Raw genomic sequence first — 26,074 nt, 5'->3', positions numbered from 1 at the left:
AGGGGATCTGCACTTTCAAATGGGGTAGTCAGAAAATATCTCACTGAGAATAGAACAGTTGAGTAAAGACCTGGAACAGGCAAAGAAGCAAGCCATATAAATACCTGGGGAAAGAAAGATCTAGGCAGAGAGAACCATAAGTACAAAGTCCTTGAGACAGGATCATGCATGACATTTTCAAGGAATAGTGAAACACCTGAAGTGGAAGAGAGGGGTAAACAAAAGACAGTAGTAGGAGGTAAGATCAGAGAGCTAACAGGTGGGTGGCCAGGTCCACTTAGGCCCTGAGGTCAGAGAAATACTTTGGGTTTTACTTTGAGAGAAACGGGAAGCCTTTGGAGGATTTTGAGCAGGAAAGTGACCTGATCTGGGTTATATTTTGACGGAATTACTCTAGCTGTTGTATTGAGAATTAAACTATGCAGAAAGATAAGGGCAGAAGCAAAGAGATGAGGCAGGTGGCTGTCACAGTAAACCAGGCCAGAGATAATGATGGTCCTGGGTAGAGAAGGTGGTAAGATAAGATCATATTCTAAGTAAATTTTAACATTGGAGGTGTTAGCTGCTGGTGGGACTACAAATTAGTGCAACCTCTGTGGAAAAGAATTTGGAGATACCTCAAAGAGCTAAAAATAGAAATACCATTCAATCGAGCAATAGCACTATTAGGCATCTACCCAAAAGAGCAAAAGATATGCTACAATAGAGATATCTGCGCCCGAATGTTTATGGCAGCACAATTCGCTATTGCAAGGATGTGGAAACAACCCAAATGCCCATCAGTTCATGAGTGGATTATTAAAATTTGGTATATGTGTACAATGGAATATTAATCATAAGAAATGACAGTGATCTAGCACCTCTTATATTTTCCTGGATTAAACTTGAGCCCATTATCCAAAGTGAGGCACCACAAGATCAGAAGAATGGGCTCAGCTTGTACTTGCCATCAAATTGGTACTAACTGTTGAACACTGGCGTGCTCACATGGCAATAATACTCTCCAGGGATTAGGTGGATTGGACAGGGGAAGGGGGGGTGGTAAACCTGCAACTAAAGGACACAGGGAGCATTGTAGAGGGAAAGGGCCTGCCTCTAATCTTCGCTTGGGTGAGGCAAAGACATAAAATGTAACCATAATGTTTGTACCCTCATAATACCCTGAAATTAAAAAAAAAAAAAAGAAATTAAAAAAAAACATTGGAGGTGTCAGGATTTGCTATGTAAAAAAAATAGAAGAATACAAGATAACTCAAAGGTTTTTAAAGTCTTAAGCAACTAGAAAAATGAAATGGCCATTAACTTATACAGGAAAGACTATAGGAGGAGAGAATTAAATTCCAGAGGAAGATTAGTTTTGGACTCCTGTAAGACTGAGATGCATATAAGACAGTTAAGGGGAGAGAAGTCAAGAAGGCAGTCAGATGATCAAGTCCAGACTTTAGAACATAGGCCCAGGCTGGAAATATTGAGAATAATCAGCGTATGGATGATACATAAAGCTGTGAGAACTAAGAAAGTGAGAGTAGATGGGAAATTGCAGAGGTCCAAACTTTAAGTCCAGGAGGTTGGGGAGATGAGGAGGAACCAGCAAAGTAGAACAAAAAACAGTGACCAGTGGAATTTGAAGAAAACCAGGGAGTTTGGTGTCCCGTAAGTCAGGGAGCATTAGCTTGCCAAAATCTATTACTTGGAAATGGAAATACAACCTTCAGCTTTAGTTGACAAATTCCATAGTAATCTCAGGCATAAATATAAGTGAACATTAGTTGAATATTTGAAAACTGAGCACAGTACTATTCAGAAAAATTGAATTTCAGTATGAAGTATAAGTATAAAAAAGTCTAATATTCACTATCTGTAACTCAAAAGTCAAAGATTCCTTCATTTTTCAAACTCAGGAACTGAATAAATTTGGACATCAAAGGGTGCTTTATCTTTACTTCTGCTTATGTGCATAAAAAGAACTTAATAGTTGTACTCTGGTTTCATAACTGGATTTTTCTCACTAATGAGTAGATTGTCCTGGCAATTGAGAATATTTATACTTTTACATTTATGATGAAATTTGGTTGTGAGCTGACATGCAAAACTTTTATTGGGAAAACCTGCAATAATTATTATGATTTTTATGAAACATTTTATTGCAGTTGAAAGAAGTTTATGTGTTTTCCGTTTGCAGGTTTCTGAAGGATTGTCATTTTTGCATAGCAGTGTAAAAATGGTTCATGGAAATATTACTCCAGAAAATATAATTTTGAATAAAAGTGGAGCCTGGAAAATAATGGGTTTTGATTTTTGTGTATCATCAGCCAATCCTTCTGAACAAGAGGTAATGAAGGGTTTAGTCTTCTAATTTTGTAAAGCCAAGGAAGTTTGTGATTCCATCTGGAATTTATAAGCCTGAAGAATGAGTACAGATAGGCTTTGTGGTACAATGGTATGACATACAGCTTTATTAAAAATTTCTAGTGTTTATTGTACCTAAGAGTATTCTTTAGCTCATTAATACCACAGTAGTTAATGTTACTTGAGAAAAGGATGCCAGAGTTAAATAAATTTGACAACTGTTGGGTTAAATAGGGTTTTTTTTCTCCTCAAAATGTCAAATACACTAACATACATTGTGAATATCTAGCAGTGTTTTCCCAATTTACTGGACCATGGATTCTTCTTTAGGGGGCATAATAACAACAGTATCGATGATAGCAATAGCTAATATTTATTGAAGGACTTTCCCAAACATTTTTTATGTATTTACTCCTTTAATCCTCACAGTAACTCAGTGAGGTATTGGAATAATATAGATGAGTAATATAGGCTCATGGAATAAATAACCTGCCTAAGTTTAGGCAGGTGGTAAGTGGTAGAGCCAGGATTTTAACTCAGTCTTTCTGTTTTCAGAGCACCTGTTTCTTAGCAATTAGAATACCTGCTTATTCATACTTAGGGAAACACTGCATTAGATCAGTTATGTTTTGTGTTGATTGGGTCCTTATGGCATAGACTATCCTTTGTGATATGGCACCTTATATTTTAGGTTTTACTGTATATAGTTGTTAAGGGACCATTATTTGACCTAAGATAGATTTGTAAGGTAAGCAACGATTTTTAAGATAATTAGAAAGAATTAGTAGTAGTTAAGTACAGACTGTGGGTCAGGCACTGTACTGGGCCCAACTTCTACACATGTGTTTAATCCTTACTACAATCTTTTGAACCTTTTAACTAAAACGTATAGCTAAAGAAGATGGTTTCAAACAAGTCTGAGCCCATAAAACTTGAAGCCTGTGTGTCACAAAACATGAGCCAGACCGTTTCATATTCATACTGCATTTTACAGTGATGATTTGTTTTCTGGAAGAGACTCTAATAATCTCAAAGACATACAAGTTTTTATCTCTAGATTTATTGCATGCACTTTTCAGATTTGGAGGATTTGGGACTTTCAGGATTGACAGTATGGTAGTGTCATTTTTACTTGTATGAGTACAGATTTAAAGATAGATTGCTACTGCTTGATAGTGGTTTGCTTTAATTTGAAATATTTAATCTGTGTATTTGCTTTTCTGTCTTATTACAGCCTAAGTTTCCTTGTAAAGAATGGGACCCAAATTTACCATCATTGTGTCTTCCAAATCCTGAATATTTGGCTCCTGAATACATACTTTCTGTAAGCTGTGAAACAGCCAGTGATATGTATTCTTTAGGAACTGTTATGTATGCTGTATTTAATAAAGGGAAAACTATATTTGAAGTCAACAAACAAGATATTTACAAGAGTTTCAGTAGGCAGTTGGATCAGGTATTTACCTGTAAATATTTGCTTGTATTAAAAATTTGTTAAATATTTCTTTGATTTTTCTCTAAAATGTATTCAGAAAATTCTGTAAATGAGATGTGTCTCATTTTAAGTTTGCATAAAATCAATTTAATAAAAGTAATTCTGTAACTAATGTGGAGTAAAGTTTGCTACTACATTAATTTTAATTGTGGTATTTAGTGTGAGCATAAATACTGGGCATTTTATTTTAGGAATAGAAACAATTTCACATATTCAAGATAAGTGTTTTAATTATCTTGCAGCAGTAGAATTAGCAATTTGTTTAAATCTACAAATATATAGAGTAAATTTTTAAAAGTTTTCTCAAATATGGCCGGGTGCAGTAGTTCACACCTGTAATCCGAGCACTGTGGGAGGTCGAGGCAAGAGGATTGCTTGAGGTCAGGAGTTTGAGACCAGCCTGAGCAAGAGCAAGACCCCATCTCTATAAAAAATAGAAAAATTAGCTGGACATAGTAGCGCATGCTCAGGAGGCTGAGGCATCGCTTGAGCCCAGGAGTTTGAGGTTGCAGTGAGCTATGATGACACCACTGTACCCTAGCCTGGGAGACAGAGGGAGACCCTTTCTCTAAGAAAAAAAAAAATTTCTTAAATAGATTACTAATATATCTTTTTGAATATTTTATATTTTTACTCTCTTGAATAGTTGAGTCGTTTGGGATCTAGTTCACTTACAAATGTACCTGAGGAAGTCCGTGAACACGTAAAACTACTGTTAAATGTGACTCCCACTGTCAGACCAGATGCAGATCAAATGACAAAGGTGAGTACACCTGGATTTCTGCCTTAAGTGGTGGACAAAAAATGAGTTAAAGTAGATTAAGTTCTTCTGAAGCAAGATTTAGTCAGATATAGTTCCCAGACATCTATATTCTTGAATGTACTAAATATTCAACTTCTTTTGATCTTAAACAGCTAAATAATTTACATACACATTGCTCTGATAGAAAATCAAGATTTCACGTAAACAGAGTCCTGACAGTCACAAGTATGCAGATGTTCTGGACTGCCAGAGAATTCATACCTCTCCATTTCACTTATACAAGCATGAATTTTAATAAATAACTGGTATTCTTTGTACCTTCAAGATATTTTATTCTTTCAATATTTTAGACATAATGTAAAAAAAAGTTAACTACTCAGCCAACTCACGGGTACTGATTCTGAAGATTTGAACCCAAAGAAAAATAATTTATTACTTTTTTATTCTGAGATTAATAATTAGAATTTCTATTAAAGTGGTCTTCAGCATTTTCGTAAATGTTTCTGAATATTTTTTTCACCATATTTTGACAGTTTCAGACATTATAAGTACTTTCAGCTTACTATTTATCAAAATACTTTATTTTCATATTTTTAGGTTCCCTTCTTTGATGATGTTGGTGCGGTAACACTACAATATTTTGATACCTTATTCCAAAGAGATAATCTTCAGAAATCACAGTTTTTCAAAGGACTGCCAAAGGTTCTACCAAAACTGCCCAAGGTTTGTTGTTGTTCAGTCACTCTTTTTTTTTTATTATTATGTACACAAAACAGTTGTATATCTTTATAGGGTACGTGTGATGTTTTGATATAGGCATACAGTGTGAATTAATCAAACCATAAGGGTAATTAGGGTACCCCTCACCTAAGGCATTTATCATTTCTTTGTGTTAGGAACATTCCAATTCCACTCCTTTGGTTATTATAAAGTATATCCTAACTTATTGATTATGGTTACTTTGTTGTGCTATCAAATATTATGCATTCTACCCTACTAACTATATTTTTGCATCCTTTTACTATCCCCACTTTATCCTCCTCTTCCACGCTACCTTTCCCAGCCTCTGATAACTATCATCCTACTCTCTGTCTCTGTGAGATTAATTGTTTTTAATATTTAGCTCCCACATATGAGTAAGAACATGGGAGATTTGTCTTTCTGTGCTTGGCTTATTTCACTTAACATAATGTTCTCTGGTTCTATTCGTGTTGTTTCAAATGCCAGGATTTCATTCTTTTTTTGTGGCTGAATAATATACCTTTGTGTATATGTACCACAATTTCTTTATCTGTTCATCTGTTGATGGACATTTAGGTTGATTACAAATCTTGGCTATTGTGAATAGCACTGCAAAAAATATGGGAGTGCAAATATCTTTTTGATATACTGAATTCCCCTCCTTTGGATATATACTCAGCAGTGGGGTTGCTGGGTCATATGGTAGTTCTATTTTTTTAGTTTTTTGAGGAACCTCCATACTATTCTCCATAGTGATTGCACTAATTTACATTCTCACCAACAGTGTATAAGGGTTCGCCTTTCTCCACATCTTCGCCAGCATTCATTATTGCCTGTCTCTTTGATAAAAGCCATTTTACGTGGGGTGAGATGATATCTCATTGCAGTTTTGATTTCCACTATTGGGTGCATATATATTTAGAATAGTTATATCCTCTTGCTTAATTGATCCCTTTATCATTATGTAATGACCTACTTTGTCTCTTCATACAGTTTTCATCTCGAAATCTATTTTATCTGATAGAAGTATAGCTACTCCTGCTCTTTTATGGTTTCCATTTGCATGGAATATCTTTCCATCCCTTCATTTTCAGTCTATCTGTGTCTTTATAGGTGAAGTGGGTTTCTTGCAGACAACATAAAGTTGGCTCTTGTTTTTTTATCCATTCAGCCACTCTATTATGTCTTTCAATTAGAGAGCTTAGTCCATTCATATTCGGTGTTACAGGACTTATTACTGCCATGTTATTATTTGATTTTTGGTTGTTTTGTGGTCCTTTCTTTCTTACCTCCTTCCTTTCTTCCTTTGTTAAAAATGATTTTTCTGGTAGTGTGTTTTATTATAATTTCTTGGTTTTTATTTTTTGTGTTATCTGTTGTAGGTTTTTTGATTTGAGGTTACTATGTATGAGGCTTGCAAAAAACATTTTATAAACAATTATGTTAAATATATGACAATTCTGCTTACAAGCAAATAAGTACGGAGAAATCTAACAGAAATTCTACCCTTTAACTCCATCTCCTCCACTTTTTAACTTTTTGTTGTTTCCATCCATATTTTTAATACTGTTGCTCAAAAAGTTACTGTTATTTTTGATAAGTTTGTCTTTTAGTCTGCCTGCTCAAGATGTGAGTGGTTTATACACCCACAATCACAGCAATAGAGTATTCTGTATTTGTATACTTACTGTTACCAATGAGTTGTATACCTTCAGATGATTTCTTATTGTTAACTAAAGTCCGTCCTTTTAGATTGAAGAACTCCTTTTAGCATTTCTTGTAGGACAGGTCTGGTGTTGATGAAATCCCTCATCTTTTGTTTGTCTGAGGAAAGTCTTTATTTCTCCTTCATGTTTGAATGATATTTTTGCAGAATATAATATTCTAGGGTTAAGGCTTTTTCCTTCAGCACTTTGAAAATGTCATGCCACCCTTTCCTGGTTTCCACTGAGAACTCTGCTGCTCGATGTATTAGAGCTCCTTTATATGTTATTTTTTTCTTGCTTCCCTTAGAACCTTTTCTTTATCTATGACTTTGGGAGCTTGATTATTAAATGCCTTGAGGTAGTCATTGGTTATCTACTATTCTTCTAGCCCTTCACTTAGATTCTGTGGAGAGTAAAGAGGAGAGGAAGCATAAAATACCATCCCTGCTCTCAAGGCCCTTACAGTAAGTGTAGGTAGAGCTAACGTGCATGAAACAACAACTAACAATACAGGACAGTGTTTAAGTTGTGTGGCGTGAATCATAAGTAATGCAGGAATTAAGGTGAAAAACAAATATATCAGTGAAAACTAATTAGGGAAGGTTTCCTATAGGCAGGGTGACCTTTACCCATGACCTTCCTAATTTATGCTGTTCTTCCTGGCATAATTAGCAGTAGCATCCCATTTTACTCTCAAAAATATACCAATTTTAACCATAAATTATATGGTTACCTTACCTAAAGGGATTGGATGTTTTAAGACGTTAATATTAATACTAAAGAAATAAATTTTAGTTTTATAAAAACATTTTTGCCTTTCAGCGTGTCATCGTACAGAGAATTTTGCCTTGTTTGACTTCAGAATTTGTAAACCCTGACATGGTACCTTTCGTTTTGCCCAATGTTCTACTGATTGCTGAGGAATGCACCAAAGAAGAATATGTCAAATTAATTCTACCTGAACTTGGCCCTGTATTTAAACAGCAGGAGCCAATCCAGGTATGTTGTAGGTATCTTTGTGTATTTATGTACTATTATTCATGATGAAACCCATCACTGAAAACAAAAGGAATGAATATATGAGTTTTTAAAAATTAAGGTGAGTATATGAGACTTTCTTTTCCAATTGTCAGAAGGCCATTTTGCATATGCTTGAAGTACACCATTCCTAAAATTCTAGTTGAACTTTGTAAGCCTGGCAAAGTGGCTCACGCCTGTAATCCCAGCTGAGGCAGGTGGATTGCTTGAGGCCAAGAATTGGAGACCAGTCTGGGACAACACAGTGAGACTCTGCCTCTATTAAAATAAATAAATAAATAAAGTTTGCAGGTAAATGCCTATGGCTTTCCATGAGTTATTGTCTCAGAAAATAAATGGCAATGAAATTTTGCATGTGTTGTTCACGTTGAAGTTACTGAAAGTTATAAGATTGGGAAAGATTTATTTTTATACTATACTTTTAAGTGTTTTTGTTTGTTTTGTTATTTGGGTCTTTAATTTGTAGATGATTGGTGCCATTTGTTTCTCTTTATTGCTAATAAATATTTTCACTAGAAGCAGAAAATGCTTACAGCCCTATGGAAATAATGTGTGTATATATTGTAAATGATAAAAGTTTTCAGTCTCTGATATAGACTCTGTTACAGTATTTATTTGCCAGATTCAAGATAGTCTTGGATTTAAGAGCAGTGGGGTCACATACCTGGGCTTGAATCTGGGCTTCTTTATCTCCTTACTAGAAGTATAATTTGGAAAAGTCCTTCTATCTTAAAGCTGTCATTTTTTTCTTTCTAAAATGAAAGGGGTTGTTGAGATTAAATGAAATTTTCTGGCACATGGTAAATATTATTACATGTTTCTGCCACTGTATGGCAGTAGCTTATTACTAAACTACTAACTATCTAATTTAATGGTATTGTGACTCTTTGTAGTCCTTTCCTTGAAGAGATGGGAATAGAAGAAAGTCTGTGGTGGTAAGGTGAGATGGTCTAGGGAAAGAGCAAGTGAGGGTGCTGTTGGCTTTGAAGTAGGGTTCCCCCAAAATGGTCAAGGTGTCAGGAGGGAAAGTAGGTGGAGCCACATGTTCCCTAAGTGATGCATCAGTCAAGACAGTATCCTAAGGAACCTATAATCTGAATTTTTATTTGCCTCCATTCTTTTGTATTGTTTTTTTTCCTTAGTTGTACAGTTAAAAATTCCTTCTGAAATGTTATTTTCTTCTTCTTCTTCTTCTTTTTTTTTTTTTTTTTAAGAGACAGGGTCTTGCTATGTTGCCCAGTCTGGACTTGGACTCTTGGACTCAAGGAGTCCTCTTACCTCAGCCTCTTGAGTAGCTGGGACTATAGGCCTTGGCAAAGCTAACTACCATGCATAATTAGGAGGGGCAGTGTGTTCCTTATAATTTAAGTAGGTAGAGGCAGAGAGGTGAAAAAATGATCAGAGATGAACAAAAATGTTTCTTTCTAGAATTTTTCCTTACAGTCCTTCTCATTTCTGCACCTTCTCTTCTCCTCTTGAACTTCATGGAAGCCAAGTGTTGGAATTTACGTCTTTGGGACATTTTACTATGATATCCTCAGTCTTTTTATTTTTTTCAGCTTTCCAGATAGTTGGTATTTGTGGGAGAATGATGTATTACTGTAGATACCTGAAAATTAGAAAATTAGTGTTTGAATGTTTAAATTGAAAGCAAATGTTAAATATTGTGTCTCTAGAAATGTAAGAGACTTGATTTGTATGTTTTTGTCTTCCATGCCTTCAGGCTAGCAACATGGTGAGTGTCAGAATTTGTAACTTATTCTTTTGAGGAAACCTTAAATTTCGGCATATATTGAATCTCTTACAGATTCTAGATTTTAATACATTGTTTCCCTTTTTCTAAACAGATTTTATTAATTTTCTTACAAAAAATGGATTTGCTACTAACCAAAACCCCTCCTGATGAGATAAAGAACAGTGTCCTACCAATGGTTTACAGAGCACTAGAAGCTCCTTCCATTCAGATCCAGGTACAATTATTTGTTTTTCTTTAATGATGATTTTTATTTTTAAAGCAGAAGAAAGAAGTAAAGTATATTTTGGATTTAAGTCATAAAATATTTTATTTAAAACTCAATAGTAAATATATATATATCTATTGAATTACATTATTGATATATTGTTACTAAAATGTATTCAATCCCAACTAAAGAATCAGTTGATAAATACCTGTATTATGAAGTAGATTTGTTGCTTTTATTTATCAGAAATGTACTATTATGAAAGAAGGTTTGATTTATTATAGTTTGCATTATTGTATGTCACCTTCTGTTTGCTTCTTTCTAAATAGATAATTATGAACAAAAATTTCAAAGATATATGTGCCTTTTTCTTATGAAAATACTGAGTAGGTATTTCCCATACTCATAATTTTCTTGCATGCTTGGTAACTCAGTTTCTATTTAGAAATACTATTCCTTGTGCAGTAAAGTTAATTTATTTAGCAGGTAGATGGAAAAGCAGACAGTAATTTAGTGCGACCATCCTTAATGCATTTGTAGTCATACTTTTGTCCCATAAAGGGGCCTCTTAAAACACCATATAGACTTTGCCAAACTGTTAGTTCTGTAGTCTCTGCTGTTAAAATTTTGGTTCTGTAAGCTCTCTGCCTCAAAAAATATCCTGGATTACTATTAAAAGTGTACTTTAATTTAGGTTTTTCACTTTGGAAAATATATACTTATGTTAAGAACATCTCACTGCACAAATGGTTTTATATTTAAAAATTTATAGTCTCTTTGACAGTGTAGAAATTTTAATTTAAAAAACAGAATTTTAATTTTTAACTGTTATTTGCTAAAACTTTTTAATGTGAACTTTATACCACATATTTAAGATCACTTTTATGACTCATTTCAGTCTTTATCTACTAAGTTCTTTTGTTTATTCAAGGCTATGAGATTGATGGTAAAATTTTTTCCTTACAATTAGGTTATGCCTTCTTAAAGGTGAGGATATGCTGCCTTTGTTTACATGACATAGGATGAGTGGGGAAGGTATACTCACCAATACGTTTTAGACCCTCTAAGGGAGTTGTGAATTACAGCCTCCTGAAACATTCCCATGGGCTCTGTGCCGCCACGCTGGTTTTATGTTCAGTGAGAGTAAGGAGGAGTGGGGGGAGGTTAAGTGATGTGAAAGGCCATTTTTCTTTATAGTTAGTTCAGCCAATGAGTCTTAGCCAGTATTTCATTCAAATAGTAAATATATAATTCAAATTGATTTGTGCAGCTTTGCTAATTTTAGAAATTGACATTTCTGATATCATTGAATCTATCCTTAATCTCACCAAATTAACTAGTTTCAACATTGTTTGATAAGAGTCAAAGCGTATCTAAATAACAAAGAATCCTAGAGAAGACAAGAAATGAGAATCTTTCTTCAAGCTTTATGCAAGTAGAAGGCTAGAAAATAACTTCTGAAATTCATTTTTTATTTGAAGCTTTAAAAAGTATAGTTTTATTAGAAATATTTAAGATGCTAGAGATGGTTCTGAAAAGCATTTGGAAAGGTAGAAGGTTTCCAAAAGGTAGGTTCCTTACAAAGAGGCATTATAAAAGTATATGTCGGACACAGTTTTTGGAAATTATTTACCCTTTAAATAAAACACAGAAGCTGTGTTCATCATCCCCTACCATTGCCCATCATAGAGAGAAAGTATAAAATAAGCAGAAGTTCCTAAGAATTTGCTAATTAGACTTCCTTGAGGTTTTGTTTTGTTGTTTTCAATCTCCTTAAGTTCTACATCCTGTCTCCTCCTTGGGAAAGAGTTCCCTGCCCCCTTAGCTAAGTGATTTAGACATAATTTAAAATTTGCCTCTTTGTAACCTCCTGCTCTGAGTTTGATTATATAGCATAATACTTTCTAGTTGCTTTTTAGTAATACAAATGTTAGGGGTCTTTTGCTGGAAGTCTCTTTTCTCTTTTTCTCTCTGTCTTTAAGGCTGATCTTCCCTAAGAAGGCACCCTCTGGTAACAGGAGCGTAGTGTCTCACTGACTACTAACCCGTGCCCATTCTCCTCTGCCATCTGTGGCAGGTGGTCCCTTAAATGTAGCTTGTATTTCTTATCCACAAATTATATCACCCACTTAATTATTATAGTTCTGAGTAGATACAAACATAATTCTCTTACATCTGCCTTTTGGAAATCTGGGAATAAGTTAAAGCTGATAAAATATATGCCAGTATTTTGATAACAGATTCTTAGTAGTTAATTTATTTCTATCTGCTAACTATAAATGTCTTAAAGTTTACCTGATGTTGTCAATAGCTCCTTCCCTGATATACATCTGTACTTCTATTTTCCTCAGTAATCCCTTCTCCTATGCTTTGCAACAAGGATCATTCTGTCCTTATAAGGTATCTGAGATATATGTACTGTAGCCAGATAGTTCTCAAGCCATCTCTTCTTCTTTTCCTTTTCTCATTTAATTCCCCAAACCCTAATCCTTCCTTTTCTTTTGTTATCCCCATTCAGAGTTCCCAGTTAAAATCATTTATAGTGTGGCACATTAGTTAACAAGCATATTTTAAATAACTTTTTCTTATTTCTATGAGTTATGCTTGCTTTTAAGTTTCAGAATTTAGAAGTACTTAAAAATATAAAGAAAATTAAAATCTTCTCTCAGAGATGACCACAGTTAACATTTCCAGATATATCCTTCTAGTCTTTTTTTCTTAAGCCTCTAGATAGACACATGTACATATACAAATGTCCGTCTTTAGGCTTAAGAAAAAAGACTAAAGAATATGTAAAAAGTGGGATTATCTAATACTATCCTATAACATTTTCTCATCAGTATTATTAAAGTCTTTTAAAATACGTTTTAAAAAATATTTGTATTCTATCACATGGATATATGTAAGAACTAAGAAATCCCATAAGTGGAATTTTTTATATAACTTCATACATTGTGAAAGATAGCAAAATTTACGTGTTCCTATTTTTAAAAATAAATGAGGGGCCGGGCGTGGTGGCTCATGCCTGTAATCCTAGCACTCCGGGAGGCCGAGGCAGGCAGATTGTTTGAGCTCAGGAGTTCAAGACCAGCGTGAGCAAGCGCAAGACCCCATCTCTACTAAAAAAAAAAATAGAAAGAAATTATCTGGACAACTAAAAATATACAGAAAAAATTAGCCAGGCGTGGTGGCGCATGCCTGTAGTCCCAGCTACTCGGGAGGCTGAGGCAGGAGGATGGCTTGAGCCCAGGAGTTTGAGGTTGCTGTGAGCTGGGCTTACGCCACGGCACTTACTCTAGCCAGGGCAACAGAGCGAGACTCTGTCTCAAAATAAGTAAATAAATAAATAAAAATAAACGAGGACTTGTGTTACCAGGGAAAGTGATTAGGAATGAGGCCAGGGTGTTTTGATAGTATATGCTAGTTATTATGATGTAGTATGACTTAGAGTAAGGTCTTTGGAGCCTTTTTCCTCATTTCTAGAACTGAAAAGTGATTATAACTATTCATTTTTCAAAGAGTTGTTGAAAGGACCAAATAACACGTGTGAAAGTTAATTCAAACTGTATGACCATTTAGCCACACAAATGCAAATTTTTTTAATATGTGAGAGATGAGAGAGTCTTTCCCTAAGATTGATCTAATTTATTTTCTTAATAGGAGCTCTGTCTAAACATCATTCCAACCTTTGCAAATCTTATAGACTACCCATCCATGAAAAATGCTTTGATACCAAGAATTAAAAATGCCTGTCTACAAACATCTTCCCTTGCTGTAAGTAATTGCATATTAATTTTTGTTTTTCTTTCACTTGTCAGTGATTTAAATCATTTCCTTATTGTTTAGTAACCCTTTATAGATTGTTTGTATATTTCATCTTGTCTATAGGTAACCTATGTATAGTACTATAAAAATGAGCTATAGTTTTCTCTGATACATAATTTGTAGTATTGCATCCCTTACCTTAACTCCCTATCCCCTAAACTTGAGTGCTTAAGTAGAAAAGTTGAGTGATTGTTTTTTCTTGATTCTTTTCTGCTGTAACTCTACTTTATTGTTAGTTTTAACTTAGTATATATAAGCCTAAAAATTTTTTTGAGTTTCTTCCTTTTATAAAGTGCCTTTATTTTAGTCATCTATTTCTAAGTTTCTTATTCCCCACTTTCAAAAAAAAATAAAGAGTAAAAAAATAAGTTTACATAAATACAAGTAGGGGAAATAGTTGTACTAAAAATGTAGAACCGGGATAGTTGCCTCCTTTGAATATAAAATTTTAACATTAAGGAACTTGTTAGTCAAGCAAGGTAGAATAAGTAATATAGTTCTTATTATCTCATATTGAAAGTAATAAATGTCCTCAACCTTTTCTCTAACACTAAGTCTAATAATGTTTATCACATTGATATTGATATTTTATTATAGAAGTAACATCGAATATTCTCCTTAAATACCAGCTTTAGAAAAGAAGTAGAAATGTTCCTCTTTTGCCTGATCAGTTCTTTATATCAATAGTTTTTGTATTTGATAATGGGCATCTTATTAAATTTGCATTTTGTAAAGCATTTTGTAAATCTCTTTGGAGATACCATCCGTCTTTATTTGGTGGAATGTGAATTTAAATAGAAGTAAGTATTAGTAGCTTAATAAACTTATAGGCAAAAGCAATTTAAATGACATGATTTTACCTTAAGACACCTAATCCATTTTAGTTCATGTTTTTTGGTGGGAAAGGCTCTGAAATAGATATTCTAGTACCAAGATAGGAAAAAGAAACATTATTACTGAAAACGAACAAGCATGGCATGAAAGAAAGTCAAGAACCTTGAGTTCTTATTCTCACTTCGTTACTAATTAGCGCTGTGGCCTTGAGAAGTCACTGTACCTCTCTGATCAGATCTCTTTCTTGGTGATCATTAAAGTGATTTGAAATACGAGTTCTTTTCTCTGAAATTCTCTAATTTTATGATTGAATTTTCAAAATAGGTGATAGTAATATACAGCTTAAAATTTCAGTTTTCAAAATGCCTTTTGAAAGATCTTATAATCCTATCTTATTTTGTGGCAGCATAAATTTATTTTAACATACATTTTCTCAAAGTGCAAGTTCTAGTTTACTTCTAGATATGTGTGCAGGGATATACAGAAGTGGGAAGCATGGATACTTAAATGATCTACATTAATGCCCGGGGATGTTTATATCTCTTTTTAGGATGCCAGCTGGCCCGTAAAGGCATGTTACTTACAAGGAGCTTTAAGGAATGTATTGAGAACACTAGCTCTGGAATGGATTTGTATATTATGTGTCACCTTTTAAGTGCATTTTGCATAGCACTTTTCTTGCTTCTGCCTACTCTCGGAGTGGCAAATATGAATTCCTGAATTGTGTTCATAGACCCGTATCTCTAAGCTTTAAAAATTCTAACTAGGAAATTCCTGAATCGTGAGTTAGAATTATATCTTAATACTGTTCCCCAAGAAGTAAAAAAATAAATAAATTCTGCACCATTAGGTAAAATTCTGCAAGAGCTCTCTTTATTCATGACTTAATGACTAATATTTTATATATCATAAAAGTAAAGAAAATTAAACTGGCATTTTCAGTTTCTGTTAAAATATATAAATCCCAGTAGAATCCAGCAATTCCTTTTATAAAACTGATTCTGAGTACAAGTTAAGCCTTCAGATATCTTTTGTGTTTGAATTTCAGAAAACTGTTTTACATTATTTTTCAGAAATGAAAAATTTTTTCTATTTTTCCTGAAGAAATATGATGCTTTTTTAACCAACCAAATTATTTTCTGTTGTTCTTAGTTTACTTTTTTTTGAAAACTGGAGATTTATCTTGCCTTAAAGGTATTCTGTCTTAAGAAATTTCAGCTGAAAACTAGGGTGTGACATTTATCAAAAAAGTCATGTGAATATAGAATTTCAGTAAGAGCTTCTAAATGTCAGGTCTCAGTAACTGTTTTAAAGACATATTTAGAAATAGAAAACAAATATATTGATACTCTTCACATGTTGTTAAAATATGTAGTTTAAGATGAATTAAACCCAAGTTAGAGTAAAATACTGGAATCCATTGGAGAATTCATTTTATAATTTTTATAATTTTATAATTCAGATGTCCCCAAGGGAATGTTCTTAGTAAACATATATATAGTAAGAGCTTCTCAATCCTAATCACTTTATCTAAAATGTTAAAAAAATTAAAGTCTTCAGCTGACTAGTGATCTGACAAAGCAATCATAAATTCTTCTCTGAAATGATTCAGGGATATTAGTAAATAAATGAATTTGTTATATTAATAAGGGATGAGAGTTTCTAAACCTACTTTTGTTCTTGAAATTTTAACATGTCTATATGAAGAATAAATTTACGCTTAAATATTTTGTTTTAGATTGTGAACACTTTAAATGACTAATGCAATTTACCTCTTTTAATAGGTTCGTGTAAATTCATTAGTGTGCTTAGGAAAGATTTTGGAATACCTGGATAAGTGGTTTGTACTTGATGATATCCTACCCTTCTTACAACAAATTCCATCCAAGGAACCTGCGGTCCTGATGGGAATTTTAGGTAGCTGAAAACTTAATGTCATTTGATGCTACTGTATTGTTTTATAGTCATGCAAATAAATTCTCCAATCTATAAAACCTTTCATGTATATAGCATTCAGTAACTGCAGAATGGTGGAATAAATGCCATAATATGACTTTTCTCTTTGTGTTCATTTTAGCAAAGCAGTAGAACTTTGACATTTACAAAACAATAAGATATTTGGGAATTCTACCTTCACAGATTTCATGATAGCATAGCATTTTCCCCATAAAATGGTACAAAGTAAGAGAGGCAAACAAAGCTACTTGAAATGCTGATACTCGTCTTAGTAGTAGTACCTAATGTTTATTTGGTACTCACTTTGTCAGAGGCAAAGTATTTTCTCTGCATTATCCTATTTTATCCTCCTCCAAATCCAGTGAGGTAGATGGGTACTATTATTTCTGTTTTACAGCCAAGAAACCGAGGCTCAGAGAGGTGAAGTAAGTGGTTGAAGATACAACTGATAAGTGGCAGAGCCAGTTTTTTTTTTTTTTTTTTTGAGACAGAGTCTCACTCTGTTGCCCTGGCTAGAGTGAGTTGGCGTCAGCCTAGCTCACAGCAACCTCAAACTCCTGGGCTCAAGCGATCCTCCTGCCTCAGCCTCCCGAGTAGCTGGGACTACAGACATGCGCCACCATGCCCGGCTAATTTTTTCTATATATTTTTAGTTGTCTGATTAATTTCTTTCTATTTTTAGTAGAGACGGGGTCTCGCTCTTGCTCAGGCTGGTTTCGAACTCCTGAGCTCAAACAATCCGCCCGCCTTGGCCTCCCAGAGTGCTAGGATTACAGGCGTGAGCCACCGCGCCCGGCCCCAATTTTTTAATATGTATAAATCTTAACTAGTGTATTTCATTGCTAAGTGATGTGCTGATGAAGCATATTAGCCTTATAGCATATTGTGTTCTATCAGGATAATTACAAATTACTGTCAAGAAAGTCTGAAATTGTTCGTATATAGTTAAAGCTATGAAAGTCCAATCTGGAAATGCCAAGGGTCCGGTGTAGTAATAAAACCAGGCATAGCTGCAGAATCACAAAACCATTAACAAGTTTATTTTTTACTAAATTTGAGGTTCTTTGTTTTTAAGAAAAAATGTATCACTCATTTGTGTATTCTTAACACCTACTATAGTGCCTGGCCTAGAAAGCTCTCAGTAAACATTTGTGGGAATGGTTAGTAAATATTTATTGTGGATCTCTGTAGACATAGAACTTTTGCGATATGGTGTGAATCTTTTGTGCTCAAAGAAGTTTGACTTCTTGAATAGGTGTTTGGTACAGTAGAAAGAGCCCTGGCTCTAATCCTTGCTCTGTCAGTTCCTGGAATGACTTTGAGCAGTTTCTTTATTTATCAAATAAATGAAAATAAAAATAACATTATAATTATTCTTGTGAGAATTCAGTGAAACAAACAAAGGGAAAGTAATGAGCATAGTGCCCAGCAAATAAACATTTAGTAGATGCTCAATAAAGTTATTCTTTGGATATAAAATCCAGGTATATATTAACAGAATAATAAAAGATGATATGTTCTAAAGTTCTGGACTATGTACAAAACAGTGCACAAAGGTATTCAGAGACTAAAGAAGAAATGTGCTCATTTTGCCAAATGAAGGAATAGGGATAATGGGATCTTGAAGGCTGAGTAAATAGGTGAGACAATTAAGGAAGGATTATTTGAGATTGAATTAAATTATTAAATTTCAAACATGTAGCGTTTGATTTGCTGAGCAAGCAAATAGAGGTATAAGACCTATACTTTGACTATACCTATACTTATACACTTTGAAATAGATGCCTTAAGTTTGAGTGTGATTTCTGAAATATATATTTATATGTTTTCAGATTAGAGAGGAATTCTGTAACCTTACTGCTGTACTGTAAGAACTGAACCTGGTTGTGATAAGCTTTTAATGTTATGCTATCATTAAATGTGTTCTTAAACCAAAAGAACACAGGATAAATATGTCATGGTATTTAAGTCTGGACTGATGATAAAGGCTGAAATTATTCTGATCCATATGTTAAGAGCATCCTTATTCTGGATAATGGGAAAAAATTTTGCTACACTGATTATCAAGAGATTTCATGTAGATATACTATTTTCATGATTTCATTTAATTCATGGTGTTAACTTATAAAATATGGCACATTGTTTTTTATCAGGTATTTACAAATGTACTTTTACTCATAAGAAGTTGGGAATCACCAAAGAGCAGCTGGCTGGAAAAGTATTGCCTCATCTCATACCCCTGAGTATTGAAAACAATCTTAATCTTAATCAGGTAGGAGTATTTTCGTGCTTTATTCAATTTATTCAACTTATTGTTTTCTTGGCATTAAATATAAAATATATTACATGTAAAGATTGCTAAAACAAGGAAAAATGTGCCACAGAGTTAAATGAAGAAAGTTTGTGGGGTGGAAGGATAGATTATTGAAAACCTCATTGGGAGGTAATAAATGAGCAGGATGTTGAAAATGTGTAGCATTTGGGGCTGGAAAGTTGACGTAAACAAAGAGCAAAGTCATGGAATGTGTTTCAGTAGTGTATTAATTATTTATTGCTATATAACAAATCACCATAAACTTCGTGGATTAAGACAACACGCATTTGTTATCTCATAGCTACTGTGGGTCAGCCCATCCAGGACATGGCTAAGTTGGATATTCTGCTCAGGTTTCTCACAGTGCTGCAATCAAGGACTAGGGGCTTATCTGAAGGCTCAACTGGGGAATGATCTGCTTCTAAGTTTGCTTACTTGGTTGTTGGCAGGATTCAGTTTCTTGTGGACTGAAGGTGTCAGTTCCTAGCTGTCTGTTAGCCAGATGCCACTGTCAGTTCCTTGCCACATGGGTCTTTCCAACATGGCACCTTGTTTCATCAGAGCCAGCAAGAGAGACTGTTAGCAAGACTGAAGTTACAGTCTCTTGTAATACAATCAAGGAAGTGATATCCTGTTTCCTTTACCATATTCTGTTGCTTAGAAGTAAGTCACAGGTTCCACCCATACTCAAAGATAGGGGTTTACACAAGGGCATGAATAGCAGAAGGAGGAGATAATTGGGGACCATTTTAAGAGTCTATCTGCCACAGGGAAGGAATAATTCAATTTGGGAGATATGTATAATACAGAGGGGAATCATGGGAGAAAGATAAATTGAGACTAGAATAGGTAGACTTTAGATGCCTGTCTGGTTTAGGTATATGAACTTTCAAGATGTGGTAAATATTTCAGCAAAGGGGTAATACATTTGAAGATTATTATAGAATTATGTCTCTGCATACCTTTATCACTGTAGTTATCACAGCTATGCACTTATGTGTCTGACTCTTCCTGAAGATTATGGACTCCTCAAAGGTAGTTATTATAGCTCATTCTTCATTGTAGCCCAAGCACTTAGTGCAATGCCAGAAACAAAAATGTTTAGTGAATTGAGAGAAAACTTGAGATATGACAAGCTATTTTTGTGCACAGTAGAAATGGTGTTTAATGAAATGTAATGGAAAAGACTGAAAAGGGTTATTGTTTAAGTGAGAGTGTCAATGATGGATAGGCAGGGAAGATTTCGAATTAAGGACTGAAAGTGAATCACAGCAATGAAGGAAGCAGAAAGCTGGAAGTTAAGCAAGAGAGCTTTTAGCAGTGGGGAGAATGCTGAGTGAGCACAGTTTTGGAGGTAGAGAAATTTGTAATCAGATCCAACATTTCATTTGAAGTAGTAGGGTAAGCCTCTGAAAGTTTGTCCCTAGATTTAAATTTTTGGCTTCATAGTTTCTTCATATCTTAGATGATAGGGTTAAGGTTAGGTTTGGCAAAAAGGGAGACAGTGAATATCAGAGAGGAGTAGGATAATATACCTAAAACTGTTTTCAACTTTTATCATTTCTGTTCTCTTATTTCTGATTTAGGGTGTTTTTAAATATTCCCAATTGCTTGTTTTAAGATATATAATTCTGTTTCAAATGTTGTTTTCAGTTTTGTGACTTTTGAGGGACTATTTTTATCAACAGAAATATTTTGAGGCCAGGTGTGGTGGCTCACCCCTATAATCTCAGCACTTTGGGAGGCCAAGGCAAGAGGATTGCTTGAGGCCAGGAGTTTGAGACCAGTCTGGGCAATATAGCGAGACCCCATCTCTACAAAAAATAAGAAAAGAGAAATTAGCTGAGCATGGTAGCATGCGCCTGTAGTCCCAGCTACTGGGGAGGCTGAGGTGGGAGGATCCCTGGAGCCCAGGAGTTTGAAGTTGCAGTGAGCTATGATTGAGCCACTGTATTCTAGCCTGGGTGACAGAGGGAGACCGTGTGTGTGTGTGTGTGTGTGTGTGTGTGTGTGTGTGTTTTTAAAGAAATATTTTGATTCATATCTTCTGGTATTTTACAGAAGTTTAGCATAGATGGTTTGTTTTCCAATTTATATCACCATCAAGGTTTCTGATTCAAGACTGCCCTCTCTGTCATTTTGATTTAAGATAATTTAACCAGCTCTGAGCAAGAGCGAGACCCCGTCTCTACTAAAAATAGAAAAAAATAGCAAGTCAACTAAAAATAGAAATAAAAAATTAGCTGAGCGTGGTGGCTCGTGCCTATAGTCCCAGCTACTCGGGAGGCTGAGGCCAGAGGATCGCTTGAGTCCAGGAGTTTGAGGTTGCTGTGAGCTAGGGTGATACCACGGCACTCACTCTAACCCAGGCAACAAAAGCGAGACTCTGTCTCAAAAAAAAAAAAAAAAGATAATTTAAGTATAGTATACATTAAGTGAAAAAGATAAGTAACTTAGGAAAATCCATTTTCAACATTTGATCAAAAAACAACAAATGCCACACAGCAATCCACTGAATATAACTTGTGTTTGAAGGGGGTTTCTAAGACCACCTCCAGATTGGATGATTTGGTAGAAGGACTCACAGGACTCAGCATATAGTTGTGTTCAGGCTGTCCTTTATTATGGTGAAAGGATACAAAGCAAAATCAGGAAAGGGAAAAGGTCCATAGGCAAAGTCCAGGGGAAACCAGGTGCGAGCTTCCAGAGTCCTCTCCCAGTGGAATCACACAGGATACTATTGCAAGTTCCCCAGTAACAAGTTGTGACAGTGTATGTGAAATGTTGCCAACCAGGGAGACTCATTAGAGACTCAGCACCTAGAGTTTTTATTGAGGGCTGATCAGGTAGCACCCTCTGCCTGGCATGTTCTCAAATTCCAGACTCCCAGAAAGAAAGTAGGTGTTTATAGAAACATATTCTTTCACAAACAGTTAAGGCACAGTGAACCACTGTTACCAGTTAACAAGGGGAACCTTCCTGAAATCTGAGTTCCTGGACATCAACCAAAGGCCAGTCCTTGCAAGCAGGACTTTCCAAGGATAGCAGTTCAGGCCTACTGTGTTAACTCTTTTCTGCCCAAACTACGTGTAGCAGTATGGGTGAATCTCACAAATGTAATGTTGAGCAAAGCCAGACATAGAAGAGGATCTACTAAAGTCCACGTATATAAGGTACAAAAACAGTCTAAACTATGACACTAGAAGTCAGAATAGTGTTTACCCATAGGGTGTGTGGGTGGGAAATGACTAGAAGGGAGCAGAAGGAGGCTCCTGGGTTACTGACAATGCTGTCTTTCTTCATCTTGCTGCTAGTTACATTGGATTTATTTGGTTTGTGAATTTTTTGAGCTGTGCACTTACATGTGTACTTTTCTGTTAGCATATTTTACTTCAATAAAAAGTTTTAAAAAGCCTAATCAGCAGAAAATCAGTCATGGTAAACTGCTATGGAAATATGCCTTTTGTCATTCCCATTATAAGATGAAGAAGCTGATAGAGCTTGGTGAGGGGCAGTATAATGTAGTAGAGAAAAGCACAAGCTTTGGAACAGACTTAGTATGAATTCTAACTGCCATATAAGCTGTTTAGTATCTCTGAGTAAGTCGTTTTATCTCTGGCTGGGCCAGAGTTTCCTCATTTGTAAAGTAGAAATATTAATAAACCTACTTTGAAGAGTTGTGAAGATTAATAAAATAGTGTACATATAAGCAACCAGCACAGAGATGTAGTTATGAGATTCAGGAAGGGAAAGAAAGCAGTTTCTAGATTCTTCCAGTAATATATGGTGTTATTCAAATAAATTGCTTATTATGATTGGAAGTACAATAAGAATTATCAGCAGTTAACCAAAGTTTAACCAAAGCTTAATCTACATTAAAGCATAGTGGTAGGTATACTTTATAAACGGTAGTTATTTGAAAGCTGGATTATGTCCTTTTAATATTTCTACTAATTTATCAGAAAGCAAGGTTTATTTTAGCCAAACATGTCATTGCAGTCTGAGTAAACAGGAATTTTCTGTGTGTTATTAAATAGATTGTTTCTAGATAGGCACAAATTCAGATGGTGTCAGATAATTTTGGATTATCCTAGGAAAATCAGTATGTAACTAGGGGGTAAACTTATATAAGACCCCTGAATTATAGCTGTTAGACAACTAAGGATATAGAACTCATTGAGACATGTTTTCTGGAACTTAAAAGCCTCATCAGCTATCATATCACCACTATACAAAGATATTCTAAAAGCTTGCTATGGTCACTGAGTTTAAATATATTATCCTTGTTGGACATCAATGCTGTGAGCAGATCCTATTCTACTGGTAAAAAAGGAGAGTATTATGATTAACTTGTTGAATTATCTTAATTGATTACATTTGCTGCTGACTTAACATTATAACCGTATCAATTTCTTATTATACCAGTTCAATTCTTTCATTTCCGTCATAAAAGAGATGCTTAATAGATTGGAATCTGAACATAAAACTAAACTGGAGCAACTTCATATAATGCAAGAACAGCAGAAGTAAGTAGGTTGCAAATAAATTGCTCATTGGGCAGGAGTGAGATAAAAGTCTCGTGATTGATTTTCTGGAATATGGAATAGAAAAATAGCTGGATTTTAATTTGACCATATGTAAAACATTTAAAGTTTTGCTAACATATTAATAAGTTGAAGTAGTTAAAATATGGTTGAAAATCTAATGTGATTTCTGAGTACAAAAGTATAATATGATATAATCTTAGCATTTTTTCTGCATAAAGACAATTCTATTTCTAAGAAAATCCTTAGCCGCTGGCATTGTAAAGTCAGGTTGCTGAACACCAGGAGCACCACTCAAATATTTTTCAAATTTATCAATTCCTGGTGTTTTGATTTCTTCCTTTCTCTTTTATCTAACTCCAGAAACATTTATAGAATATTAATTCATTTCATAAGTAGTGTACCACAATATCCACCTTTTTATTTTTAGGGAAGATTTTCTAAATTATTTGCAGAATGCTAGTATTCAAAAGAAGAAGGCAAAGGAGGAAGTTGTCCACTGGAAAATGCCAGTTTATTAAAATCAAAGCTCCACTGTATTCTTTGCTTCAGAGCAAAACTCATGACTTGAGAATACCTGTTAAAGTTTAATCCTGAACCAAAAGACATCTGAAAATCAGTAAAATTGATGTCAATCATGAGCAAGGTCTCCAAATAGGAACTCTTTATCTTCTGTCCCAGTGTAAATGAAGACTTGATGAAAGTATTAATAAATACACATGGTGCAGAAATAGGTGAAATAGCCCTTTGTGTGCTCTAAGCATTCTATGGTGTGTACATATGTGAGGTTTAATGGATTGTCTATAATAACATAGGAACCCTGAAAAATAATTTATATTACAGGTAGAAACAAATTTTTAATAGTATTTATAGTTCAGTGAGGAAATGAACCTTCTCTTTTTCTTCTTTCTATCTAAATCCTACCTATTTCTCAAGGCATAGATCTGGTCTACATCAAAGGGATTATAGCAATTACTATCACAGATTCTGAGCTTGATCACATTAAGTTCCCTGTATTATGTCTTTTCTCTCAGTGAGATGTTAAGCTCTTTGAAAGTAAGAGCTATTCTTGCAGGTTTCATGACACCTTGAGTAAATTCTCCTGTAAATCTCAAATGTTGAATTTTTAAAAAAGACTTAGATACGAATTATCTTTTCAGAAAGAAAATAATCAAACAGATTATGACTCTCCTTAAGTATGGAAGTCACAGTTTATTTGGGTTCTAATAAATTCCATGTGTATAAACAATTTTTAGTATTTTAAAAATATGCATTTCTTTTTATTGTTTTGTCATAATTCAACTCTCTTCCAGATCATTGGACATAGGAAATCAAATGAATGCTTCTGAGGAGACAAAAGTTGCAAATGTTGGGAATCAGGTAAGAAAATAATTTTTATAGAAAATGCTTGACAATGTGCTTCATTTGTGGGGCTCTTAATCTTTAAACAGTAAAAATCACATTTTTATTGAAGTCTATTTAAATGATTGACTTTTTTCTATTTCAGCAAATTGACAAGGTTTTTAACAACATTGGAGCAGACCTTCTGACTGGTGGGGAATCAGAAAATAAAGAGGATGGGTTACAGAATAAGCATAAAAGAGTGAGTTTCTTTGCTGTTCTTGTAGTATTCTTGTTTATATTGTAGGATTTCCTGTAAACCATAGATTTCTGTTGGGAAATTCTGTTTAGCCTCTTAATAAGAAACATTCTGTAATTATCTTTGTGAAATATCTTTATCAGTGGAACAAGACCTAACCCATGTTGAGTATAAACATGAGTAAGATTTGTAGCTTCCTCTATTACTCAACCTCCCACATGGTACTACTTCTAGATTGCCTGACTCCTTTGTCCTTTCTCATGTACTTTGCTGATCATACTTCAAGGTAAATTCCACTTTGTCTCTTTTCTGCCTCTGTTCCTGTGTTGATGGTTTCCACTGCAGATTTGTGCTGTCCATCTACCTTAGACTTTCCCTGACGATTGCTCTTCAATATTTTAATTTCTCTCTTACTCACTACATTCCCAAATGACAATTCCAGACTTTTTCCGTTCTTTTTGAGCCCAGCAGCCTCATCTCTCTTCTTTTATGTCATGATGACAGCTTTAACTTTTGCGATCCATCCCATTTTCAACTTGACACTTTTGAATAGTATTGGTCAGTTATTTGGTAGCATGGCCTTCACTTTGGGCTTGTTTCATGCTTTCTTATAATTAGATTAAGTTTGTGTATTTTTGATGAGAACACCAGAGAACTGATGATGTGTCCATGATGTCTACATGACTTATTAATGGTGAATGAACAATATTTTAAAGAGGGCTTTCAAAATGGATTTGATTCCATCTCACAAATAGATAAAAAATCTGAGTACATTTTTTCTTCACTGTTTCCTCTTAAAATTTTGCTCTCCCTCTGATTTTGAATAATAAGCTATAAAATATTAATACTTTCCTATTGAAATTTTATTTAGCAGCCAATATTAAAAAATACTTAAGTCAATTTTTAACTTCTCCTGAGTGCGTTCTGCTATTCATTCAGCAAATATGA

The 26,074-nt window shown here is 34.4% G+C and overlaps 1 protein-coding gene across 1 annotated transcript in view; it reads left to right on the top strand.

Moving 5' to 3' along the window:
• The window catches only part of SCYL2 (SCY1-like 2 (S. cerevisiae)), a 69,831-nt gene that overhangs the window by 37,440 nt on the left and 6,317 nt on the right, over nucleotides 1-26,074 (top strand). The window contains exons 5-16 of the mRNA XM_012664043.1: nucleotides 2,183-2,332; nucleotides 3,584-3,805; nucleotides 4,491-4,607; nucleotides 5,205-5,330; nucleotides 7,877-8,053; nucleotides 9,940-10,062; nucleotides 13,714-13,827; nucleotides 16,497-16,629; nucleotides 18,822-18,940; nucleotides 23,408-23,508; nucleotides 24,840-24,906; nucleotides 25,034-25,129. Of these exons, the coding sequence (XP_012519497.1) occupies nucleotides 2,183-2,332; nucleotides 3,584-3,805; nucleotides 4,491-4,607; nucleotides 5,205-5,330; nucleotides 7,877-8,053; nucleotides 9,940-10,062; nucleotides 13,714-13,827; nucleotides 16,497-16,629; nucleotides 18,822-18,940; nucleotides 23,408-23,508; nucleotides 24,840-24,906; nucleotides 25,034-25,129 (1,545 nt within the window). The remainder of the gene's footprint in view (nucleotides 1-2,182; nucleotides 2,333-3,583; nucleotides 3,806-4,490; nucleotides 4,608-5,204; nucleotides 5,331-7,876; nucleotides 8,054-9,939; nucleotides 10,063-13,713; nucleotides 13,828-16,496; nucleotides 16,630-18,821; nucleotides 18,941-23,407; nucleotides 23,509-24,839; nucleotides 24,907-25,033; nucleotides 25,130-26,074) is intronic.

This window comes from Propithecus coquereli, unplaced genomic scaffold (assembly GCF_000956105.1).
Source record: "Propithecus coquereli isolate 6110/MARCELLA unplaced genomic scaffold, Pcoq_1.0 Scaffold85, whole genome shotgun sequence".
Taxonomy (NCBI): Eukaryota; Metazoa; Chordata; class Mammalia; order Primates; family Indriidae; genus Propithecus; species Propithecus coquereli.
Note: the sequence above shows the minus strand (reverse complement) of the source record. Positions and strands in the feature narration are given on the sequence as shown.